Here is a 27,327-nt window from a genome sequence, read left to right as displayed (position 1 = left end):
CAATCCATGTGAGATCGACCACTGGTTGGAATTTAATTGGATGAATTTTGCTCAGAACTTTTCTGTTATCATGTAACAAAGTTCTGCCAAAGTAAAAAAATGACTAAAAAACTCTAAACTTGAAAATTTCCGGGATTTAGCAAGTTTATTTTTTGAATAAACATTTCAATAACTATTAAAGGTACAAAAGTGGCTCTGGTCTCGTTTTCGGCTTGCAAAGAAGAGATATATAAAAGACATAAATAAAAAAAAACTGAATTTTAAAATTTAAAAAAATTTATAAAAATTTTAGGTGAAAATTTTTTTATTCAATACTAGAACTTTGATATTACAAAAAATCGTAAGAGCAAAAACTTATACAATTTTACAATACCTCAAAGTGATCCTGAAATTGTCAAGGTGTTTTTATAAAGATATGTATTTGTGAACTTTAAAATTTTTTTTTTTTTTTTAATTATAGATAAAATTATGTTAGGAAATTATTAGTTAATTTAAATTTATTCTCAATGTAGAGTTTGCAATACTTTTTTTTAGGTTTCATAAATTATATCTTAAAAAAATACCCTACTGAAAATTTCAGGAACTTTTAAGATGAGTTAGAGGTATTGTATACAAAAAAAATTTGAGTCAAAAATTTATGTACATAAATATGTACGTTTTTGTATCTACGATTTTATAGATTTAAAAATTTTTAATTATTTTTTTTTAATTTTTTTGGATTTTGTTTGTTTATAAAACGCGCCCACCACCATTTTTTAGACTATAATATTTTTTGAGATATTCAAAAAATATATTAGCGAAATCTGGGAAATTGTGAAATTTTGAACTTTCGAAAATATTTTTACATATTTTTTTTGCTTTGGTAGAACTTCGCTTAATGATTTTAAAGAAAAGTTCTGACCAAAAGTCATCCAAGTCAAAAATGGTCGATTACAACCATCGGTCAATTTGGCTTAATTTCACCCTTAAAAAATGTATGATCGTAAAAAAATGTTCAGCCGACTCGCATACGATTTAAGTTACGTTACATTTGAACGTAATAAATCTTTGTGGAAAATCTGTAAGAGATTGTTGGAGTGGCAAGGAATCGAAGTTTCGGAGGACCGAAAATCTACATATTTTCCAAGTGCTCAGGCACAGTTGTTCATTGTACTTCAGAGCCTGAAAAAGAATAAAACGGGGAGGGGAAAGCGGGTGGGCGTGGGGAATCATTACTAACTCTGCACACATAGGTACTGCAGGATCTTTGATGAATCTTAGTGGTTAGTCAAGTTAAAGACAAGGTAGCTAATCCATTCTCAAAACGACAAAGGAATCAAAAGGAAAATTTTGAAAAAAAATGTCGCTTACGCTACGCAGTCTAAAATTTTGATGACATATTTTTTTTTGAATTTCCCTAAATTTTCCTGAACTGTACACAAAGTTTCAAACTTTGACTTACATGGTTTATGTTATATAATCTACTATATTTTTTTATAAAAAATTAGCGAAAAAAATGTATCACGTAAAAAATTGTGAATATTGCAAAAAATAAAAGTGTGCTATTTAGGTGAGCGCCACTGTATGTAAACGTAATAAGTTTCGCAGCCAGTGTAACCACTCATCACCAAAAGTTGTACATCACCATGACCTTGTTCTTGGTGTATAGCATTTGCGCATTTTCAAGATCGTCTGCTAAAAAGGTTTGGCATAAGCATTGAGCAAGTTACCACTTAGTACTTACATAGATATTTGTATTTATGTACATATCCATATTTACTTTACTTGAATGCTTGTAAATACTCACCGTTGGTAGTTCTATGGCATCTTGAATATCGCGTGTCATTGTCTCCAAAAGCTGCTTCTTTTTGCGTCGTTGTCTCCACTGTTGCTGTGGCTTTGCCACAAACTTTTCCGGTTGAATGATCGGCAATGCATTTTTTGTTTAGTTTTGCGCTTGCAAAATTGTGCAAACATATGTATGCGTCTATATATGTACAGGTAAAAAATAAGTATGTGCATTGATATGCTGAAGCTTGTGTCATTGAATATTTTATTACTAATATAAAATGCTGGGACTACAAATATGCAGTTGTAAAAAAATTATTAACAAGGTTATTTTAAAATGCATACTACTTAATACATATGTATGTACATCCATATTTACCATGATTCAATAATACAAGGTTCGATAAACTGACAGTTGTCTCTCTCGCACCGCTCCCTTAGTAGTGGCACCGTGTTGCTTCTTTGCAATTTTACATGGAAACAGTGTAGCTTTGGTGTGAAATAAAAGTATAAGCTTTTGTGCAATATGTTTATTTGTATATGCATATGAAGCATATTTAACTGATGAAAACATAAGCATTGGACGTTTACATCAATCTCATAGTAGTCTTATTTTAATTTTGAGTCATTTTGCAGTTTTTATACAGCTAAATAGCACATAAATTACGTAATTCACGTAGATATATCAATATTACGTTCAACATTTCGTTTAAAATGCCAGATTTCCTGCAAATACATTAGAATTTACAAAAGGAAATTCACTACTAATTGCTTACTTTGCGTACTTTTCTACTACTATTTTCGCCACAAGGGATTGCATTCTTGCCCTTTCTCTGTCCTTCGTAAATGCAACCTTTTGTAAGGGAGCGTCAAACCGCAGCTGTCAATAATTATCTAGCCGTGTATTATTGAATCATGCACATTTACAAGGAATGCACGTATTTAGGTAAATAATGAAATAAGGAAATGAATTCTGATGGCCTCTGTAGCCCAGTGGTTAGAGGAGCGTGCTCAATCAATTTGTATAATACGTCCATTCCTTATTTTTTCTGACTAAAATCTGAAAAGTGTCAAAATGCAAGAGCGTTAGCAAAATGCGCTCACTAAAAGAGAATAACAGGAAAAAGTAAAGGAAAGTAAAAAACCAAATTTTTAGTACAAAGAATGGCAACAACAAAACTAATGTCAAATAGGAATAGAAATGTATGTACAAAACACATTCACACAAGCACAAGCACAATAAACACTTACTACATCATTAATTTTTTGTCTCCTTCCATTTTCAATTCACTTTCTTTTTATTTTTTATATATATTCTCACTTTTCGTGTATTCTTTAATTTCGGTCAGTGGCGGATCCAGCGGGGGGTGTTTGGGGGTTAAACTACGTGTCAGTCCTTGACGGACCCACGGGGGTGTTTAAATGCATATGCGCCATATTAAAACACCGCCCGTGGGTGCGCTACTGACTGACACGTAGTTTAACCCCCAAAAACCCCCCGCTGGATCCGCCACTGATTTCCGTTAACTTAAATTCAGTTGAATTTCACACTTTTCAAGATTTTGGCCGCAAAAATTCTTCTGATAAGGGTTTGTTCCACACAAGGTTTGCTTACATCCGATAGGAAATTTTGTAAAATACAAAAATGGAAAATAGCACTAAAGGTTCAGAAATGTAGGTACTTGCTAATTTTATTAGCAATATAGATAAGATATATACACATAAAATTATTGTTTAGACCTGATTTTTTGATTCCGCGCAGGAGGAGTGGTTTTTGGCGTTCCTCACGCTCTGGGCACTTTTGGCACGGGTTGACACTCTTTTGACACTTGTGAGAGAGTAACTTATTTTTAGGCTCTAATTACCGAAACAACCCGGAAAGCGTGTGGAAGAGAGTCACAGTTGCTCTCCCATTTCTGCTGTCATTTTCAAGTAAGGAAACGCTTTTTGAACTAAATATGACTTCGGACTATTTCTGGGATATAAGAAACGTAACTACATAATATTAAGTTCAGACGGAAATTTTATTGAGTCAATTCATCTTTTAATTGAGCTACCGCTCGATTAGCTACAGTCATGGAAAAGTTGGTACAATCGTACTTTTATTTATTTTGAAAGTACATTCGGTACAAACCCGCCATTTAAGTGGTTATTCTCTGTTTTTTTAAGCTTCTCGGCAGTGATAATGGTGTAGCTGAATATTAGAATTGTATCTCTGACCATATTCCTTAAAATTGTGTTTCGAAAAAAATCAAATTTGTTTTGTGTAAAATAAAATGTATTCCTATACATAACCTGTGAACTGAGCGGCTATATGCCGACAATCGAGCGCAATTGGCCAAAAATAATTTGGTGGGTACGACGAAGCACCTACTTAGGTCAAATTAAATTTTAAGTTTTTATTTTTTAACACTTTATTTAAACTAAGTAATGATTGAATATCGTTTTCGGCCATATGCGGTTAAATTTTGGTATAATTATAACGAACAGTGAGTGAGACAAATAAGACATACATACATACTATCTTGGAAATATCCGGACTAAATATTTTGTTTTGCAAAAATCTTAAAGTACCCATAACATAAAAGAGGTAAGTATTGCTCTTTAATTGTTTAAATATAAACCTTTTGGCGTAATGTGAACAGTTGTGAATAAATTAAAAAAAAACGATTCAAATACCAGCTAATGAAATCTTTTCGGCAATTCTTAAAAAATACTGAATGCAAAGTTAATTGCGTAAGCTTCTACCTGATTGGGGAAAATGTTGCGCTTGGATTAATTTCTTTTTATTGCTGCTTGAACTTAACTATTACTATAAATAAAAGCCTGATCTTTTTCTCTATACCACTAAGTATGTGCTATACGCTACTTAAAAGGTGAAAAGGTGACAAGTCCACTTTTTTTTCAAAATTTAGTTTTTTTTATGCAGAATGATAGTTAATGCCAAACTCCAGCGATTTTTCGTCTCTCCTGAATAATTTCAAAAAATGGACTTAGCACCTTTTCACCTTTAGGTAACGATATATGTATGTATGTAAATTATTATCATCATATCAGTGGTAGGAATGCATACATAATTACACACTCCCAAACATACATACATACATATGTACATAGTACAAATTGTAAGTCTTCCATTCCGCTTGTCTTCACTTCGTTACTGTGACAGCTACAATATCTAACACCAGAAAGTGTCAATACAACAACAAAAGCACAAGTAGGAATTGTCGTATTCAATCGTGTACCCAAAGTGGGTAGTCAAACATTGATGGGCCTCTTGAAATTCCTTGGCAAACGTAATGGATTTGAAGCGCGTCGCGATAAACCCTCCTTAATGGAGACTGTACTGGTGACACCCGCCTTTGAATTAGCGCTAGCCGATGAGATAATGGAGAAGGGAGCACCANGGCCTCTTGAGATTCCTTGGCAAACGTAATGGATTCGAAGCGCGTCGCGATAAACCCTCCTTAATGGAGACTGTACTGGTGACACCTGCTTTTGAATTAGCGCTAGCCGATGAGATAATGGAGAAAGGAGCACCGACATCATATTCAAAACATGTGGCATTCATAGATTTTGGCCGCTTAGATTTGCCATGGCCCATTTATATAAATCTTGTGCGTCATCCGGTAGAACGTTTAATTAGTTGGTTTTACTATGTACGAGCGCCTTGGTACATTGTGGAGCGTAAACAGAATTTCCCCAAACAATATAAGGTACCGAGCATAGCGTGGTTGAAGAAAACTTTCGACACATGCATTTTGGAACATGATGCGGAGTGCATTTTTGAGCAGGGCGACGATCGAGGTCTGGGTGATCATCGCCGTCAAATGCTATTCTTTTGTGGGCAAAATAAAGAATTGTGTATGTGAGTAAATAGTTTAGAAGTAATTTTGTGGATAAACGAATGGGGTTGGCTATTGTAAAAGGAGGCCAAGGAATACATGAATATAGAATATCACAAAAAAAAAAAACAAAAAAAAAAAATTGGAACCACCTACCATTCAAGTCTTCTTTCCAAAAGTTTAAAGCAGCACAATTGGAGCAAATTTATTTTAGCTATTAATTTAAAGAGTTGACACGAGGGTGCATCAATAAGTTCATGACTTATCGATTGCTTGATAACATTGAAAATTGAAAAAACTTGCTTTATGGTGTTTTATGACCAAAGTTTTAAAGTGATGTGTGTTTGTAGTAAATATGTAGCAGACAAGGCCTTATAAGCATTAAGCAGAGCTTCATCGGACAAGTTAAAATGTAGGAACCCAAGTGCCTAACCACTAATCTAGTAAACGCTGGACAGTCTTAGTGAAGGTGCTGAGCTGATTCCACCTCGTCGTACTCAATGCAGCTGTGACCGAAGTGGTCAGGCGAGGCAGTGGCACACGCACCAGAATCGAGAGGTCGAATTTTTCCAGCCAAAGGCGATCCATAAACCATCTTCGGTCCGTCCTCGGCTAGTATGAGCTCGCAGTAGAACATGTCCGGGTTTTCCTACAGCGTTAGCTGAGTTGACCCGAGCCCATATTTCCAAGAGAAGTCCACAATTAGTCCATTTTATCTTTTCTTGGCGATTTTATTTATCTCTAGGGTGCCGCCTTTGGCCAGTTCATCATCCACATAGTTTCCTGTAATAGGTATTTGTATGCCATAGCGTCAAGTTAATATACTCACGAGACCGATATTGAATTAGGGCCTTCCGCAACAAGCTTTGAGCGTTCCGTAAGTGAGCCTAGGGGTCTTATTGACACCTGGCTGTCTAAGTAGATGCTAAACTCCCTTTCTGTTATCGTGCACAATAGCAGCCAATCCAGTGCCAATAGCAGCAACTTCCGCCAGAGTAACATTACCGACCCTTCCGAAAAGTTTCGACCCAACCGTGTAAAAGTTCACCGGTGCATGCATTCAACCCCAGTCCTCCGCCCGTTCATCCCTTAATGGGATCTGTGAGGAAAAGGAGCTAGCTGGTGCCAGGCTAGTCAGGCAGTGATCCGCATTGTCAGGGATGAAATCCAAGCCAATCCAAATGATTGCCAATATTGCTGCTGTTGCTTTACCTGTGACATCGACAGGCGATATTATAAGCTTAACTTTAATTGTCCGACTGATTGAAATGAGGGCAGCTCGTGGTGTCGATCCAACATATTAACTAACGTAGTCTTCTCCAGTGCATGCCACCAGACGAGGACTTCATAGAGTCAGGAAATAACGTTGGCCTCATCTCTTGCCTATTGTCCCTATGCAGCTGTATAGAGCCCTAGAAGCATTCCTTGCACTCTCCTCGATATTAGGCCTCCTATCAGGAATCAAGCCCAGTCACTAGGTTGAAGTACCTTTGAGTTAAGCCGTAGAGCGTATGCAAAAATATGCGCGTCACTGAAACTGCCACATCCTCCGCATGCATACCTGTATCCTTGAAACGGCATAAATATATAATGGCTGCTAGTATGCCAACATACTGGATGGGTTCAAGGAAGAACAATATACGACCGCATTTGGCCAAAAAAAAGTTTGGAGGGCAAGCAAAGATTTAATAAGTATTGGACACAGTGCACAGAGGTCAAAGTAAGCTATGTTGAAAAATGAATCGTTGTTAAACAACAGTCTTTCATTAAAAAGTCATGAACTTATTGATCCAGCCACGTAAACCTCATAGTCGAAAATATAGTTTTTCATTAAATTGCTAACAGGCAATGAATATTTTATATGTATCAGAAATTGCATATATTTTTGCTTATGTATATTTAGGCCATTCAATTCCTACAAGGCTATGCAACAGGCAAAACGAAATGTTGATAATCATTATGCAGTAATTGGTACTTGGGAGGAGACTAATATTACACTGACAGTGCTGGAGCATTACATACCGAGGTTCTTTGCCGGAGCAACAGAGACTTATTACAGTAATAAACGACATTTGATAATATTTTGTCTGAACATTTATTTAACCTTAAGCAGGGGTCACACGATTTGTACATTTCGGCGGTCACATAGAGTGGTGTTGTCTAAAAGTTTGCATGAGTTCAACTACTATGTCTCCATTGTGAGATTTAATGAAGATTTAGCCCTCTGACGAGATTTGACGTTAAATCTTTTGAGATTTATCATATAAAATTAAATCTCGAAAGGCAGTAGATTTAAGTTAAATCTTCGTCAAATCTTCAATAATATTGATCAATAAGTACAATTTGTTGGATGTGGCAACCACAAATTCTAATGCCATAAGTCAAATGACATTTGTGTTTTCAATATACAGTTGAGGACATTGAAATCTAGCCTATCATAAAAACATGAATTTTCGTATTTTTAGGGATTTTTATATTTTTTTGTTAGTTTGGGAGGAACATTAGTAATAANATATCTCGTAATGGTAATGGAGACGGTTGTGATTTAGCAACTGGATTTATTAAATCTTAATGGATAAATCTCTCAATGGAGACATAGTAAGCTGATTCCTAAGAACTTGATACTTTTCTGTTTCTTTATTCCCATTATTCCAGATAAACTACGACTATTTTATTCTAGATCCGGAATGAATAAAGAAACGCGCTCAGTGTTAAAGATTTATGCTTGAAACGCATTGGAAACGATGGGCTACGGGCGCCAGCTGTCAAATTGTTTTAACACGTACTCTTGTGGCCAGTGTTGCCGTTGTGCGACAAAGGGGGCAATTTGACCCTTTTTAAGCGCCAATACCCTTTGAACCGACTTTTTTTTTGAAAATTTTGATTTTTTGACTCTTTTCCAAAGTTATGTGCGACTTTTGTCCCTTTTCAGAGATTTTTTAGGAAATGTTAACAAAACCATGCTATTAAAAATTGTTTCCTCTTGTAAGTACGAAAAAATGCATCACTTAAAACTTTTAAGGGAAATGTAACTCTTCTCGATTTATGTGTATGTTTGCAATCCTGTTTTGTGAAAAGCTTGTCCCACTATTTTATTTTTAAATTTAACAGATTTATTTTTTTACTAGTAAAGAAAAGCAAAAATAAAATGGCACCCCTTTTTTCATCAATGACCCCTTTTCTGCGACTTTCTGAAAACTTTCAATGGCAACACTGGTTGTGGCTACATTAGATTTAATTATGTATTTATTTATATTTTTCGAGCTACAGATAAAAAATTGGCAGCTTTGACCCGTGGCTCGCCGTTTTCAATGTCTTTGAAGCATAAATTTTACCCTAATCGAACTGCCATTCTAGTTTTAATGAACACTAAGCAGGAGGTCATACATGCATACATACCTACAGATTTGGTTTATTTCATATTTAATCAGGGACAGTAATCATTATGACTAAAATAATTTAAATAAGTAATGAATCACTATTTTATGATTTTTAATTTTTTCCCCTTAAAAGTAATAATTATTATTCCACCTTATCCTGAGTTTCGTCCGAAAAAAATTTACCCGAAAATTTATCATCCGCCCATAGTAAATACATGGAAACCAAATGTGAAAATGGTTTGACTCGCAAAACGGTTTTTTTTTTTTAAGTTAAAACTTTTGTGAACAATTTTAGCTACATAAAATTTTACAATTTAGAGGCCAAATAGCACTATAGGAAAGCTAAAATGACACAAAAACGCCGACACACATCAACGTAATTATAGCTCGCACTTCACGGATCTATATACGGTTTTTCGAGATTAGATATTTTCATTTTAAGTTTGCATTAGGAATGAAAATAATTTAAAATTTAAGGGCTCTATACAGCTATCAAAAAAAAGAATCGAAAAATTAATATACTTAAAACGACACACAAGAAATGGAAAGGAAATCTATTAAAATTGATTAAATTAGTTTACAGCTCTCAAGAAAATTATGCTCGTATATTTATTGCTTCAAGAAAATTTACAGCAAAAGCAAAAGGCTTTGAAACATATTTTTTGTGATTTTTCCTGGGCACTGCAGATAGCCCTTTAACAGGGGAAAATTTGAAAAAAAACATCGTCGTACACGGCGTATGAGTAACATTCTTTCCTGGTCATATTACATACGAAAAATCGTAACTCATTTTCATCTAACCATTCACAACTTTTTTTTTTTTATGTATCCATCGAGTTTCTTCGATAGTAGCTTGATTTTTTTTGGCAAAAGAGCTAAAGGCTGTTTTTTGTTCGCGCATTTTCTTCAAGACAAACAAATGACCGAAAATCAGACAAAAAAATGACCGAAAATCAACGATAAGTCCTAGCAACTTAAAATTTGCACTTCACTACTAAAATTTAATGGGCTACAAAATCGCATACTCAGAATATTTCTAAGAAATCTAATTTAAAAGCTAAAAAATGTTGATGAAACTTTTTCTGAATTTTGTGAATTTTTGTACAATGTGTGACTTAGATGTTTTTTTTGTTATATAATTAGCTATGTATACTTTCATAAAAAATAATAAGCATTAAGTAATCGAAAGGGGAATAGCCATAGATTGCTCAAATATCTCTTCCCTATTTACATATATTTTTGCCACTGTATCTACAGCTTATATTTTTCATATCCATGCATTTTTTAGGGAATTAGTATTTTTTTTTTTTTAATTTTACTAAATTCAAGTTGGAATTGTTTTATTAAAAAAACTTAACATATCATTATAAAATAATTTTGACAAGACAAGATGTCTGCAATATAGCGAGAGGCTCCGTTTTGACAGAATAAACTATATCCATAGATCATAGAAAATAAGGACGTTCTTTGTGATAATGAAAGTGCTGCACCCTTTGTACCAAAATAGTTTTTAGGTCAGAGTACAATTTTTAAATTAATTAAGAAATTCGGGTCATAATCGGTACAAATATGAAAAATCGGGACACTCATACGTTCCGCCCTAAAAAAAATATTCAGCGGGACAATGTTCTCAAAATCGGTACTGTACCGCTAAAATCGATACGAATGCTCACCGTAGCAGCAATAGGAGTCATAAACTTATACTAATTAGCTTTTCTCCAAATATTGAAAAAAAAAATAGTTATTAAAAATGATTGTCGTCGTTGTATTGTCTTAAATACATGTATGTATGTATGTATGTATGCATATACCTTTGCATATGCAAATAAAAATGTTTTTTCTATAAAACTTTTATTCTGTATTGCAATGATAACACTGTGCGACAGTCAAGCAAAAAAAAAAAACACGAGTGCGGTATGGCGAACACGATGGATGAAAAGCTCTAGAACATTGAACCACCTGGCGTTTTTTCCAGAGACCGTAACAGCTACAACTTTTATTAAAAAAATCGCTCTTTAACAATAATTTTTTGACTTTTATTTAATTGCTCCTTTTACTTTACAAATCCAAAATAACAATTATTTTTGATTTGTATCTAAATAATATGCAAATAACAGTTAGTTTTGATTTTAAAATTATATGCCTTAGATTACAGTTATGGTAGACTTTTATTTATAAGAGTCATAAATAAAACTCAGTCAGTGACTTTTACTTTTAAAAGTCATCAATATAAATCAGTTACTAACTTTTATTTTTTTAATACAGTTTTATGCGCGATTTTTAAAAAAATTTAGATCAATTTGGAACTAAATTAGGAAAACTTTAATGTACTGTAAAAAAAATTGGGACTTTCCTAATTGCATATCGTATTCGTGTCCTTTTTGATCTGTTTCATTTTGTTGCACAGTGTGACCTTTTCGTTAATTAACGGCTTTTTTACGCGATTATTTTTATTTTATTTGAATTTTCAGAGCCTGAAAATCGTCTGCATCAAGTTAATAGAAATTCTATCAAACCAGGTGTGTCACAGCAAGTTCGTGAAATATTACATAAAAATCTAACTAATGAAATTGAATTTTATAATTTTTGTAAACAACGTCTTTATAAGCAATATATTGCTATTAAATTACCGAGACATTAAATATTATGTAATTATCGTATGTATTTATTATAAAATATCATATGTTTGTATATTTGTGCATATCGCAAAATTGTTGCAAGACCACACAGCAAAAAACTAATTACTCACTTAAAGAGACAATATTTTATAATTATATAGTTTTAAAAATAAATAGATGACTTCAAATTTAGCTTGTGTTAAAGTTTTATATATGTGACCTGGTCTACGGAAAGGGGGCTTAGGTGTCAAAAAATCAATTTTCACTTTTTGGTTGAAAAGCTGTGTCATTTAATGCCCAGTGTGAATCCGGTATTGTGTCTGTCTTGCAGCAAATGAAAGATATTCATTGGTAAGGAAATAATTCAAGCGAATAAAATTTTGTAGAATTTAGTTATTTTTACCAAGAAAAAATTTATATTTTTTAGAGTTTCCGAACAGTTATGGCTCTTAACAGCAGTTAAACTTTTGGTGGAAATATGCTATAAGGCCGGTAATTCATGCCGGTTCATGAAAGCAACCATAGGCTCTCTTTTTTATAATGCCGCATTATCTTAAATGCTTACATTTTACAATTTCACTTTTGTGTGTAACTCTTTGGCTTTTAAAATATTTCATGCAATGGGTCGTATGAATAAAAACTAAGCTATTGCTTTTTATAAAAATTTCAAACCTTCTACTGGATTTATTATTGAAATAACTTTGATTAAAAAGGGGTGAAATTTTAAGAAAAAGCAATTGCTTTAAATTTTATTCATACGGCTCAATGATTTTCCTTGCAAATTTTTCTACTAAAATGTTTGCAAGTAAAATCTTTCAATGTAGTGCGCTATCATTTTGTTTACCCATAGTCCTTACATCTTTCTGTGTTCATATATGTGTACGTAGATATGTATAATGGTGGTAAACCTGTAAACGGTTATGGTTCAAATCGCTCTCATTATAAGCAAAGAAACAAAAATTAATTAAAATCCTCGAAATCAATGCAAAACTTCATACTCGCCATTCAATCACTCTCCACTAACAGCGTAGACCACGTATTCGTCATAATGAAGTTCACGCACAAAGCAACAATGAGAATATTGAAGAGCAACGCGAGCAGAGGCATAGTCCTCCGCATCATCATCGACAACGTCATCATCAGCATCGTCGTCAGCAAAATGGAGAGAATGCTCGCAATAATGACGAATATGAAGAATCGCTCGACGATGCATATGAAAATGATGAAAGTCATGAAGATACTCCAGAGTGGGGCATTAGCGCTGACGAATTGAATAATACAAAGAAGGCTGACATAGATATGATATTCTTTAATCGGGTAGCCAAAGTGGGTAGTCAATCTTTAATGGAACTTATGTCACATTTGGGCCGACTACACGGCTATAAAGCATCACGCGATGCTGGCAAGCGTTACGAAACTGTGCTGTTGGCACCACATCTCCAGCGTGAATTGGCAGTCGAGATTTTAGGAAAGCAAAAACCACATGCCTACTCTCAACATTTGGCCTATTTGAATTTTACGCGCTTTCACTTACCCAGACCGATTTATATTAATTTGGTTCGACATCCTATCGATCGTGTCATTAGTTGGCATTATTATATTCGTGCCGAATGGTATTACATAGATATGAAGGCTAAGTTGGGTGATATGGCACCACCACGACCTTCGGACGAATTCATGAATATGGATATAGATACATGCATAAAAACCAAAAGTATATTATGTACATTCAATCAGGATGAGGCAACAAATGAATCCGGTGATCATCGCCGGCAAACACTATTCTTTTGCGGACAAAATAAAAAATTGTGTATGTAAGTAGCATAGTTTGGCATTTTTTCTTTTGTATTCAAATACATAGCATACCTACGTTTGTACGTATGTATGTAGGTGGCAGCACATTCATTTGCATAGCAAAAAGAGTTAGTGTGTACATTAGTAGGGGTCGGACAACATTAAAAAAAAAAAAAAACAATCTCTGAGCTTGCACCAGCATTCGAAGGCCTACAATAGAAGCGTCCAGAAATACTAACTGCATTTAAAATCATAAAGTTTTGCTTGTAAAATAATGTTTGACTATTGACGTGTTGCTGCAATGGTTATTGTTAGGGGTACGACAAAGGTAGTACGATTTTCTATAAAGTTAATCTAATCAAGTATTTTTTAAACAGGCTAATTTGGGTGTCGGGTCACAGTGACATTGCGAAAAACTGCGTGGTTGATGGCTTGGCAAGGAAGTGCACTATTGAAACAGTACCACCAGATAGGTGTGGCCTCATGTAAGCTCAGCGAGCAGTCGGTAAAAATCGTACATATGCAATTGCAAGATCTTTCTAAAATTTCACTATCACTGACTAATTACACCAGTTTACAAATTTAGGAAAATTTTGCGATCTGTGATATTTAGTAACCATTTCTTTACAACAGATTTGTTAAAAAATGTATAACCACTAACCATATAGTGGTAGTGAAACCAATTTGTCACTACCACTATGCACTTTATATATTTTTTTGCGACCCACTCTAATGTACACACACGCATAGTGCATATGTATTTGTGCTAGCGCTTACCTACACACCTACATATGTATGTATGTATGTATTAATTGTATGAAGTTTATGCGGAAAACGTTAATTTTAAATTGATCATTGTTCTTCTATTCGCTTTCGAAAAAAAGGCCCTTCAATTCCGTTACGGCAATGCAAAAAGCCAAACGAACGGTCGAACAAGAATATGCCGTTGTTGGAACGTGGGAAGATACAAACATAACGCTAACAGTGCTTGAACACTATATACCGAAATATTTCAAACATGCAAAAGTCGTGTACCACAGTAAGAAACAAAAATGAATTTGGCACCTAACAAACATAAAATTTTTTTTTCAAAACATTACAGTGGGTAAAGAACGCTTATCGTCTGTGAATAAGAATCCGGCAAAGCGACCAGTGAGCCAGGAAACGCGTGACATCCTTAGCAAAAATTTTACCAACGAAATTGAATTCTATGAATTTTGCAAGCAACGTTTATATCTACAATACAGCGCGATAAGTAAATTCAACAAAATCGACAATGATGACTATGTTCTATTGCCGCATTATAATAATAATGATGAAATATATAATGAGGATTATTAAATATGTATGTACTATAAGGTGATTCAATAAGACCGCAGATGTTCGTAATAGGGCGATTGTTTCATGCGCTGTGTGGCAACTGGCACCCTTCCTGTTTAAGCCATGTTATATTGTCCAAGTCCATGTCATATAATTTAGGCCATGCTAAGTTCGTTTCGTTTGTTCGTTCACCGTAACAGCGCTACCGGTACTATTTTCGCAGAAGTACGGTCGGAGGCGGAGTCAGCCTAAAAACAAAACCAAACAGTGACTAGTTTTGGGTGCTTAGTTTTTTCTTGCAGTTTAGGTGAAAATGTGCTTTATCACTTTGGATCGCTTTTATGCATTGTTCAACTGAGTATTGGTCCATGACTAAGTTTGCCAACGCCTCTAGTACCAATTGTCTGCATAAAATGGAAATAAAAACATTAACTTATCACAAAAATAATTGCTGTCAGAGATCTGCATTAACCTTGAGTCACCCTATTTTTAATATAATTTGTATTAAATTTGATTTGTATTAAATTTTTGTATACCCACTTATAAGTACAAGTATTAAATAAATTATAAATTAAAAAAAAACATGTGTAGTATTTTCTATTACTTTTCTGGAACTCTCCTCCGCTTGCTCCTCCTCCTCCTCCTCCTCCTGCTCCTTCCGCTCGCACGTATGTAGATGCTTTCTGCCGCTCGGTTTCGACTTTACATCCACAAGCAATAACTTTGTTTTTCATCAAATCAGATAAAAAGCCCATGCCGATAACTTTATTTTCCAACCAGCTTCACTTGCTTATGCCCAAGAATTTGAATAACACCCAGTTTGCTGAAAGCGATTTACTTTTGTTCAATCGGGTACCGAAAGTGGGCAGCGAACATATGATTGAACTTATTCAACGTTTAAGTGTTTTAAATGGCTTTGAGACGAATCGTGCATACTTTTCGGAACCAGTGCGGCAACGTCTTACGCCGGAGGAGCAGGAGGAGCTAGCGAAAGAGTTGGACGATGATTATGGCGAGCCATTTGCATATTCTATGCATGTAAATTATATTGATTTTAGGGCATTCAATTTGCCACAACCGATTTATATAAATATGATACGTGATCCAATTGAACGGGTTATAAGTTGGTTCTATTATAAACGTGCGCCCTGGACTGCTGTGCAAATGTATAAGTTGACTAAGAAATTTCGCAAGCCACAATGGTATAAGAAGAGTTTTGAGGAGTGTGTTTTGCATCGCGATATCGAATGCCGTTATGAGACAGATTCAAGCTTTGGCAATTCTAGTGAAGATCACAAAAGGCAGACGTTATTCTTTTGTGGTCACGATCCAAGTTGCGAGTATGTCTTGCTGAATTATTTACGACGTAGCATTGTGAATATATCAATTATCATTGCAGACCTTTCAATTCACAAAGCGCTTTGCAATTGGCTAAGAAGCATGTTGAGAACGAATATGCTGTGGTGGGCTCTTGGGAGGATTTGAATGTTACACTAGAAGTACTCGAGCATTATATACCGAAATTTTTCCGTCGCGCAACAGAGTTGTATTTTGGTAATTCTTTCAATCATTTTTACTATCTATTAACCGCCTTATTTACAAATGGGAAAATTCAAATTAATTGTGCGAAGTTTTATTCAAACACATTTGATATTTTATTTAAAAAAATTATGTAAATAGTCAATTCGAATAACAGATAACTTTTAACGCAAGCTTTGCTATAGCTCAGAGCTTTTGCTTTTTCACACAAAGGCAAATATCGATGCGAAGTTCGGTTTCTCAGAATATATATAATTTAATTTTAGTTTAAGATAACTTATAAATTAAAAATAACGTTAAATTTTGAAATCTAAAAAAGTAGTAGAACAAATTTTCGCACCTCTTTTTCGGATATAGCATTAGAATCTCCTCTCATTGAAACAAATTTAATATTTCGTAAGAAAAATGAAAGACGGATTTGCTAGATTTGTAGTTCGAAAGATTTTTGTTATTCTAGCACAAAAGTCTCACAAAAAAAGATCTCTCATTCACCACTCTATATCATTTGGCTCGGTCGTAATGGCCAAATGGACAAAGCACCTTTCGAGAGATCCGGGTCCGAATCCTCGGGCAGCGGATTTTTTTTTCATTCAAATTTTCTCTCTTTTAATGTTATTTAATTTTCAGAAACTTATTTTACGTGTTTTTTTCTTTTTTAACTTAATTTTTTCTTGCTTCATCTAATTTGATGTAATTTTAAGATGTGATTCTTTTGAAAAGAGTAATATTTTTTTAATTTAATCCAATTTTTAGGGACTTTTTTAATTTTTATCTTCTTTTAGTTAAATTTACTTTTAATTTTTAGATTTTATTGTTTAAAAAAGAAAAATATATTTTAAAATTTAATTTACACTTTATAATCTTATTTTTTTATTTTTTTCCTCTTTAAATTTAATTTGTTTTTATTTTTCTAATTAATTTTTCTTTTGAATTTGTTATTTTTTGTATAATTTCTTAAATGTGCTATTGTTGATTGATTTAATTTATAGCTTTTCCCAATTTAATTTTTAGTTCTTGTTAANATAATTTCTTAAATGTGCTATTGTTGATTGATTTAATTTATAGCTTTTCCTAATTTAATTTTTAGTTCTTGTTAAAAAAAAAATTTTTTTTTCATTTAATTTTTAAAAGTATTTTTTCTTTATTTTCATTTTATTTATTTATCCTTATTTTAGTTTAGTTTTTTTTATGTTATAGTTTTTATTGTTTTAAATAGAAAAATACGTGTATTTTTTAAATAACATTTATTTTTTAAAAAGCTTATTGGTAAATGCCAACAGCATAACTCTTAGACCTCCTCTTTAGCAAAAGGACAAAGTTTGCGAAATGTTTGCTTTCTATTTTTTAGGCTTTGTTTCGTGTTTTTAGAGACTTTTTTAAATCTCCTCCAAATTTCTTTCGGAACCGTTTAAAAATTTTTAGTACTTATCTTGGGTTTATTTAGTATTCGGAATGCTTCCGATTTTTTTTTTTTTAGAATTTATCGTAGTTTTTAAGAACTATTAGGAAACTTTCATGATCTTTAAGTTTCTGAGGACTTTTAGGTTCTAAAATGGAATATTTTATAATTTTGTGTCTTTTTCGAGGCTTTCTGAAATCCGTTTGCCTGATTTTATCTTTAATTTACGGAATTTGGTGAATTTCGGATTCCTTCATGCCCAAATATTAAATTTTAAACTTTTGCCTTTTTATGTTTTAGACATTGATAATAAAATATGTAACACTTTTGCTCGGATTAAGTCCGAGTTAATCCGGATCAACTCTACCGTCTGTTTGAGCTTTTAGACTGTTTCAAAATGTGAGTTAACTTGGTTTGGCATTTATTGTGCAGAAAATCGATAGTTAATTGCCGCGCTTTGGTTAAGTCTCCACTGCGAAAACAGTTCCAATTATAGAAAATATAGATTTTCACTATTTATGAATAAGGTGGTTTCGTATCTAATAATATACTGTGTTCCGATATCCAGCTAAATTGAGCAATAAAAAATGAGCTCTAAAAAATAAAATTAGTTTCAGCTATAGATTGTTAATACAACTAATAAATTGTTTGTTATTGGTTAAATTTAATGCCTACTAAATTGCGCCAATCTAGCTGACCATGTGAACTTAGCATTATAATATAAAAAAAGCTGCGCAAATGTCGATTTTCTAATGTTTTTTAATAGATGGAGAAAATGGTTTGGCAGCAACGCAAAATAATGCAAATCCCTGGAAACCAACTATAAGTTCGCATATAAAGGAAATGCTTAGAAAGAACTTTACTGCGGAATATGAATTTTATAATTTTTGTAAACAACGTTTATATAAACAATATTTTGCATTGCAGAATATGCGAGGAATTTGAGTAACAATAGTGGTGCAGTAATTATTCTTAAGTATACTTAATTATGTGTATATGATTTTTGTAATCCATAACCATTGAACGAAATAAAAAATACCATAAGTTTGTAAATATCAAAAAATTTTTATGTTTTTTTCTTGCGAGTCAGCTTGAGATTTTGCTTGAAATATGTGACTAGTAGAAGTACGAAAGCTGTAGGGAGGTTGCAAGTTTTCAAGGAGTTGCAGAAATTTTTTATTTGCATACATACATAAAGGTTAAGAACACCAAAAAGTAATTTATTACTTTTTCTTGAATACCTTTAGAAGTTTTGAGCTTATTAAACTAAGAAAATGTTGTCAAAATTTTATAAGGATTGACTCAGTTATTTAAAGAGTGCAAAGTTTTTGCAATAATATCGAAAAGAAAATTTCTTACTTATTCGATAAAGTTTTTATTATCATAACAAAAGTAAATAAATAAATTTAGAATACGTAAACTATAAATTACTCATTTGGAAAACAAGTGGACGGTTATTAGCGGCCCAGCAATGTCTCATCGGTATTTTAATACAAACTTGCTTAAACTATTAAAAGCACGTTAAACATATTCAAAATTAATGAATTCAAAAAGATTATTGCGCACTCAAAGTTTTTAATATACCAAAATTATAATTCTCCAAGAATTTTTCAAAATTCAGTTTTGCACACATTTTTTAAACCGCCACTAAAAAAGCCTATTAGTTTTACTATCTAAAATTTTATTACTATAGATGTACATATGTATTTACGTTAGGGTGCATCACGCTCCATAAAAATAAAAAGTGGTGCCGTTTTTCCTTCGGAAATATAAAATTTATAATATTTTAAGATCTTTGACAAAATATTTCAGAAAAAATATTAAGACTCAAGTGAGATTGATTTGGAAATGCCTCCAAAAATCAAATTTTTACGAATAAAATTATTATTTTTTTTCTAAAAAATCATCTTAATTGATAGAAGAGTTTAAACTTCAAAGGTCTGTATAAAAATGTTTAAAAGAATTTATTAGCAGAACCAGAATCTAAAAAAAATTAGAGGTATTTTCAAATCGACCTCACGTAAATCTTAATATTTTTCGAAATATTTTGACAAAAGTCTTATGGCCTTATTCATAAAAAATAAAATGGATTTAAAGTGACACTTTCATTCAAAATTTCAATTTATAAAGCAGTTAAAATCTCATTTATGTTTTTATGAAATTGGGTGTTAAAATATAAAACATTTTATAATGCCGGTGGATATAACGCAATTTTTTATTTTTTTGTTGATGCATCCTAATGTATTCAATATAAATATGTGTGCACATATGCCACGTATAATATTTCAAAAGCTTCTTTTGCTTGCTAATAACAGTGGCTACTCCTTTAATTACTACATTTTACTTTTTTTAAAGTACTGTACTGTAAAGTAAACCAATATGCCAATATTTACGAGGTAATAAAAGTTAATTTCGGGCAAAATATTATTGCTGGCTTATTGCTTCCTACTCACTTTAGTGATTCCGGGCGAGTTAACTCTAGTTTGTTAAATCGTTTTTATTGTAAATTTACGGTTAAAGTCTGAAGTTGGGTCAACGGCTGGCCCTTACACGTCTAATTGAAAACTTATGCAAAATATTATTTCGTAATGAAAGCAAGTGAAATTAGCAACGGGATAAAAATAGCTACATATTTTAATATTACGTACAAATGTATGTATGTACAATAGACCGTACCGAAATAAAGTATTTTTGCAGCGCAATTTCGAATTTTGCGCGAAATTATTATGTGTGTCAAGAACCAAATTTTACAGGAAAGCTTTTTTAAAATTTTCAAAACTTTTAGAATGAATTTAATTTAATGGTTGTGTATGTCAGGAACTGAATTTTACAGGAAAGCTTTTTTCTAATTTCCAAAACTTTTAGAATTTTTTTAATTAAATTTTTTTACCACGTACAAAAAACTTGTGTATGGCGCATACGATAATTTCGCTATAAAAAAAAAAAATGCATTGTAACATATGATCAAATATACAGTAAATTTTTGGCGCAACTATAGAGTTTTTAGGTACAATATTTTACCTGGTGATGCGTTGTGAGCTGTAGAACATATCTGCATCAAAAAGTCAATTTCGCAAAAATTCCACATACGATATATGTATGTACAGTCGGCTCTTAAAGTAGGAACTCAAGTAATCCCCACTAGATCTCAGTTCTCTTCACCTTAACGCACAACCCTAATGTTAGTAAATTAAAAAAAAATTACTAAACTTTTGCTAAGGACGTATTTTGACAATCATAGTTTCTCTTAAAATTAATCTTTAATCTTCAGATAAAAAAGATATGTATTTAAATTAGTTTTGTGTTATCCATTAAACCAGAGTTCTTTTGTTAGCTAGAGTTGCTTGAGAGTGTTTGGATAAGAAGTTTTGGCGAATTACCATCCATATGTCAGTATGAATAATTGTGCACCGTGCTTACAAATCAGTTCACCGAAGATTGAGTAATGAACTTATTCCCTTTAATATTTAAATTTGTCTTGAAATCGTTCGTATCTTTTTTAATCAAATTTGCAAGTCTCCTTTTTTCAAATAAGCCTACTTTTTTTTTTGCAATATATTTACATACACACATAGATACATAGGTAGATAACATTACTAAAATTTCTTTATGGCCATCAACGAAACTGGTGAAATATTTTCAAAATTTATGTAGAGATTCTTTCAGCTAATTCGCATGCGGAGGATAATGGAAACTTTCGTAGTTTATTCTGAATCTGTTTTAGTATATACATACATACATACATATACATGCATACCTCCTCCTAACAATGCATCCTCAATTCAATAAATTTACAACATCATCGAATGGAAAAAATTATAATAATTTTTATTCAAACTACCTACCTATGTATGTAAGCTCTACACACTCTCGCCATGGATGCTTAACAATACCGCCAAAGCGGAAATCGATATAATTTTCTTTAATCGTTTGGAAAAAGTTGGCAGCCAATCGATGAGCCAACTCTTGCGAACTTTATCACGAATTCATAAATTCACATATAATATAAAAGTGCGCAATGTGGGACAAATTTTGGATACGAGTGAANATGCATACCTCCTCCTAACAATGCATCCTCAATTCAATAAATTTACAACACCATCGAATGGAAAAAAATATAATAATTTTTATTCAAACTACCTACATATGTATGTAAGCTGTACACACTCTCGCCATGGATGCTTAACAATACCGCCAAAGCGGAAATCGATATAATTTTCTTTAATCGTTTGGAAAAAGTGGGCAGCCAATCGATGAGCCAACTCTTGCGAACTTTATCGCGAATTCATAAATTCACATATAATATAAAAGTTCGCAATGTGGGACAAATTTTGGATACGATTGAGGAGCAGCGAGATTTAGCTGAAGAAATTTTGGACTACGGTATACCGAATGCTTTTACGATGCATAGAAATTTTATAAATTTCACTGATTTGGATCTACCGAAACCCATATACATTAATCTGGTGCGCCATCCAATTGAAAAGGTCAAAAGTGCTTACTATTATTTGCGGCATCCGTTCATTTACAACAATATGTTGTTAAGAAATCCGTCAAAGCCGACAAAAAAGTACGAATTTTTCAATTTATCTTTCAACGATTGTGTGCGTGAGGGTAAAATACCCGATTGCATATTTGAACCGCATACGCAATTTAATAGTGATTGGCGTCGTTTTGCGATGCATTTTTGTGGAAATCAACCGGTTTGCAAGTATGTAAAGTTATTTGTGCGTATGTATGTATGTATGTGTAAGGATTTTTTTAAAATCGGAATGTATGTGTGTATGTATTTATAAATAATTATGTACATGTAGGTATGTAGTATATTATATTTTTTATTTATTATTGGTATCCCTTTTAAGTATCTCTATATGTACGGTGACACACACAGAAGTTTTTGTCTTGTCTTTTGTAAATCAAAATTTCTAGCTTTGGAGAATGAAAATTTAAAAAATTTTAATAAAGTTTTCAGAACATTTTAATCATATTTTTCCCAAAAAAATTCTAGTATTAAGTTTCTCAAAAAATCTGTTGAGTTTTTTTTTGCAGACGATGTAGAACATTTTCTTCCATATAACGATTTTTTTGTATGAAAGAAAATGCTCAAGATCGTCAGCAAACAATATTCAACTTAGTAACCTCAAATTTGCACTTTATTATACAGAAATTTAATGCATACTCGAATTATTATTTTTTATAATTTGATTAAAAAGTTTAAAATTTTANATGCATTTTTGTGGAAATCAACCGGTTTGCAAGTATGTAAAGTTATTTGTATGTATGTATGTATGTGTAAGGATTTTTTTTTTAAATCGGAATGTATGTATGTATGTATTTATAAATAATTATGTACATGTAGGTATGTAGTATATTATATTTTTTATTTATTATTGGTATGCCTTTACTTTTATGAAGAAAGAAAATAAAAGTGGAAAAGTCCCTTTAGGTATCTCTATATGTACGGTGACCCACAGAAGATTTTGTCTTGGCTTTTTTCGATTATAAAAATGTTTTTCATGGTAAATTTGTTTTGTAAATTTTACAAAAATATAGCTTAGTCTATAACAAAAACCATGTAAATCAATATTTCAAACTTTGCAGAATGAAAATTTACAAAATTTTAATAAAAGTTTCAAAACTTTTTAATCATATTTTTTACAAAAAAATTCGATTATGCCCACTCAATTTTAATTTCATGTTTCTAAAAAAATCCTTTGATTTACAATTTTTTTTTGCAGACGTCGTAGAACACTTTCTTCCGTATAACCATTTTTCTTTTTGTACGGAAGAAAATGCTCAAGACCGTCAGCAAAAAATTTTCAACTTAGCAACACCAAATTTGCACTTTAATATACAGAAATTTAATGCATGCTCGAATTATTATTTTTTATAATATAATTAAAAAATTTCAAATTTGGATAAATTTTCCTTAATTTTCTCGAAGGTTTGAAATTTTCTCATTGGTGTTTTGAAATTTTGATTTACATGGTTTTTGTTGTTAAATATACTATACTCTTTGAGTCATTATATTGTTATGGATATTAGTATCTTTTAAGATTTTGATATCAAATTCAGAGGAAAAAATTTTCGCATCACTAGAATATGATTTATAAACAGCTCTCAGGCTTTTTTCGATTCTNGTCATTATATTGTTATGGATATTAGTATCTTTTAAGATTTTGATATCAAAAACAGAGGAAAAAATTTTCGCATCACTAGAATATGATTTATAAACACTTTTTTGTTGCGAAAAAGTGCAGATCAGGCTCTCAGGCTTTTTTCGATTCATTTCTGAATTTTTCGTGATTACTTCGGAAGTTATCAGAAAATTTTCGGACTCTCGGTATGTTTCAGAACTTACCGGGATTTCTTTGGTAACTTTTATTTTGCGCAAGCACTCCAACTGTTTGTTATCTTTTATTTTTTATGCTTCGATAAACATCTCTGCNTTTCTGAATTTTTCGTGATTACTTCGGAAGTTATCAGAAAATTTTCGGACTCTCGGTATGTTTCAGAACTTACCGGGATTTCTTTGGTAACTTTTATTTTGAGCAAGCACTCCAACTGTTTGTTATCTTTTATTTTTTATGCTTCGATAAACATCTCTCCTTTTTCGAAACTTAATTTCAAATATTTTCGATACTTTTCGAAGTTTTCCGGGCTTCTCGGGATTTTTTAAGAATTTATCAGAATTCTTTCGGGCCTTTCGAGATATTTCAAGATTGTTCTGGACTTTTTTTTTGGGGAAAGAGTACCGATTATTTTTTATTTATTTTTTTACGATTTTCTTCGATAACTTTTATTTTGAGCAAGCACTCCAACTGTTTGTTATCTTCTATTTTTTATGCTTCGATAAACATTTCTGCTTTTTCGAAACTTTTAGAAATTTAATTTCAAATATTTTCGATACTTTTCGAAGTCTTCTGGACTTTCCGGACTTCTCGGGATTTTTTAAGAGTTTATCAGAAACTTTTCGCGCCTTTCGAGATGTTTCAAGCCTGTTCTGGACTTTTTCTTTTGAGCAAAGAGTACCGATTATTAATTATTTACTTTTTTTGTGATTTTCCGCACTTGTCGAAATTTTTCGATAGCTTAAGAAATTTTATTTGTAATTATTCGGATATTTTTATATATATTTTTTTCTTGAAAATTTCCGAGAGTCTTCGAATTTTTTTATCAAGTTTTTAGAGATCTTAAGTAACTTCTGAAAATTTTTAAGAATTTTTTGGCAATTTTTTTATGAACTGTCGGAATTTTTCGCGTTTTAGGAATTAAGAAATTTTTGGGGTCTAAAGTACATTTACCAACCAACAGCAGTATTTTTTGCTCAGAATGATAAAAGTCTGTTTTGTTCCTAAAACTCTTCGCTATTTATACTCGGTATGAATCCGAATTTTCTTTTCCTATTAACCCTTACATCATAAAATAATAAAAAAAAAATCTCATGCCATAAAAAATTTTTACATACTTCTTCAAACTTTCTTCCTCAACTTTGAAGCTCTATACATTGTATCCAGATCTATTGAATAATACCAAAAAAGCCGAGATCGATATTCTTTTCTTTAATCGCCTCGAGAAAGTAGGCTCACAGTCATTGTCTGTACTTTTGAATACGCTATCGAAGGAAAATAATTTTGTACCATATCGTAATTCCGCGGCCGCACAGTTTCATCCAAATTTAGTAGATGTTGAGAATCAACGACAAACTGTTGAAGAATTAATTGGAGAGAATGTAGCACTTTCATATGTAGAACATATGAATTGGATCAATTTCACCGAATTCGGTCAACCAAAACCGATCTATATAAATCTGGTGCGTCATCCTATCGAAAAGGTTGTAAGCGCTTACTATTACATACGCCATCCGGCCGTTTTTGCCTATTATGTTCAAAATGGACATCCAATGGAAGACAAGGCATATTTCGATACAAATTTTAATGATTGCGTTAGAGAGAAGCGCAAAGAATGCACCTTCGATTCACATAATCCCTATAATGCGGATTGGCGAAGATTTGCAATGCATTTTTGCGGAAATTTCGAAATATGCGAGTAAGTTGCCAGTACTAAGTATGTGAGGTATTCAGAGATAATAGTATGGATATTTCTAAAATAAAAGGTGCTTTTTGTCTACGAGGGTTAGGTTTTAAGTATAAATAAGCTTAGGCTGATAATAAGGTACTTGTAAGTATTTATTTATTTTTAATTACATATGTATTTATTTACTTATTTAAGAGAGCTAATAAATAATTAAGATATAAATACCGACTTATATAGATAGCCCACTAACGGTCAAAAAAGTGTAAGCTTGATCAAAAGTCTGAAGTCCCAACGACAATCGATCTAAGTATTAGCTTTAGGTAATTTTTTCTGAAAACACTAGAAAGACTATTTTATATATACATCTGTCAAAAGATACAGCCCACATAGCGCTCTACCATATCGTCACTAAAGCAAATAAAGCTGTAGGCTTACTAGGCCCTCGGCACAAAATGTGTTTCACCGTCTCATCCGCTTCAAGGCAGAACGTGTTTATGCCACAAAAAGTTAGCAGTCAACAGTCCCACAAGTTGCCTGCAGTCTCATCTGCTCATTGAGAGCAAATATGTACATAGACATTGGCGGAAAAACATTTTGGCCACCAGGTGTCGTAACCTCCCAATCATTGCTGAGCGAAATTTTGATCCAGATTCTGATGGTGACTTCGATGCCGAAGGTGCTAGTGCAACAACTGGTTGTAGACCGGGGAATACGTGGTCCGAGCCCTATCTGATCAAGTGGTGAAATGCGCCATTAGCAGGTACTCCTGAGTGACCTGGAATCCTCAGCAAAAGGAGTACGCTTTGTTTTCCAATATAATTAAATCGAGAAACGCATTGCCGAACTAGTTTGGAAGTGGTTAGAGGACTGGCAGTTTGGCTGTCACTACAGACAAATAAACTCCTACAACGTAGTCCATGACCTTGAAGATTGCAAATACCCCGGCTTTAAGTACTGAGGCTTGTTCCGGTGGTTGTTACTTTCGATATCGACTCCAGATCCGGACTCTGCGCCAGTTTTGGAGCCATCAGTAAAAACTCCGAATATTCGATTAACTGATAAAAAAATTCTAACATCCGAAAACCGAAATGTGCTGGAAATCCGAATAGCAAAATTAACGGAAATTAACCAAATATCCGAATATACAAATAGTCCCAGCCCAGGCGTTAGTGGGTTAACTAAAAATATATTTTTAAATGTATTAATTTAATATACTAACTAAGTTCTAAATTTCTCACTAATTCCGAATTTCTACAAGGCATCGAAATTACAATAAATTGGAGGCATTTAAAAAGTGCCATGGGGAAATGAATTTAATAACTATTTTTTTAACGTAATGGAACGAATATTTTTTAATGCACAAATGTGCCATTAAAATTTTTGTCATTTAATGCCTAGTGGAAATCCAGCATAAGAATGAAAAACTACTATGTACGTATATATGTATACTTATATATTTATTAACTATTTTATATACTCGTTCACGTATCTATATAAAATGTAAAATAAGCGTAAGGCATATATGTAAATATATTTGTACATAAATCAGAAAGAGTGCAAGTGGTATTCATCAGTATATATGTACATATACGCATATACATATCTACTACAAAATAATTATATTTCAG

General features: G+C 32.5%; 3 protein-coding genes across 3 annotated transcripts in view; all 3 read left to right on the top strand.

Moving 5' to 3' along the window:
* LOC108360325 (heparan sulfate 2-O-sulfotransferase pipe-like) overlaps positions 1 to 14,982 on the top strand; it is a 32,422-nt gene extending 17,440 nt beyond the window's left edge. The window contains exons 5-7 of the mRNA XM_017612564.1: positions 12,637 to 13,424; positions 14,289 to 14,443; positions 14,507 to 14,982. Coding sequence (XP_017468053.1) covers positions 12,637 to 13,424; positions 14,289 to 14,443; positions 14,507 to 14,745 — 1,182 coding nt within the window. The 3' untranslated portion in view covers positions 14,746 to 14,982. The remainder of the gene's footprint in view (positions 1 to 12,636; positions 13,425 to 14,288; positions 14,444 to 14,506) is intronic.
* Positions 14,983 to 15,516: 534 nt separating this feature from the next.
* Positions 15,517 to 18,607, top strand: LOC108360337 (heparan sulfate 2-O-sulfotransferase pipe-like). Its single transcript, XM_017612592.1, has 3 exons — positions 15,517 to 16,064; positions 16,124 to 16,278; positions 18,429 to 18,607. The coding sequence occupies exons 1-3, from the start codon at positions 15,517 to 15,519 to the stop codon at positions 18,605 to 18,607; spliced, it is 882 nt and encodes a 293-aa protein (XP_017468081.1).
* A 3,233-nt stretch (positions 18,608 to 21,840) lies between these two features.
* On the top strand, positions 21,841 to 25,711 carry LOC108360313 (heparan sulfate 2-O-sulfotransferase hst-2-like; the record flags this gene model as incomplete). Its single annotated transcript, XM_017612545.1, has 2 exons — positions 21,841 to 22,377; positions 25,161 to 25,711. Coding segments are annotated over exons 1-2 (1,088 nt in total), but the record flags the coding sequence as incomplete, so codon positions are not given.
* Positions 25,712 to 27,327: the final 1,616 nt, after the last annotated feature.

The sequence above is a fragment of the Rhagoletis zephyria genome, unplaced genomic scaffold (genome assembly GCF_001687245.7).
Source record: "Rhagoletis zephyria isolate East Lansing unplaced genomic scaffold, Rhagoletis_zephyria_1.1 Rzeph_scaffold_00557, whole genome shotgun sequence".
Taxonomy (NCBI): domain Eukaryota; kingdom Metazoa; phylum Arthropoda; class Insecta; order Diptera; family Tephritidae; genus Rhagoletis; species Rhagoletis zephyria.
This window is presented reverse-complemented; position numbering and strand designations above follow the sequence as displayed.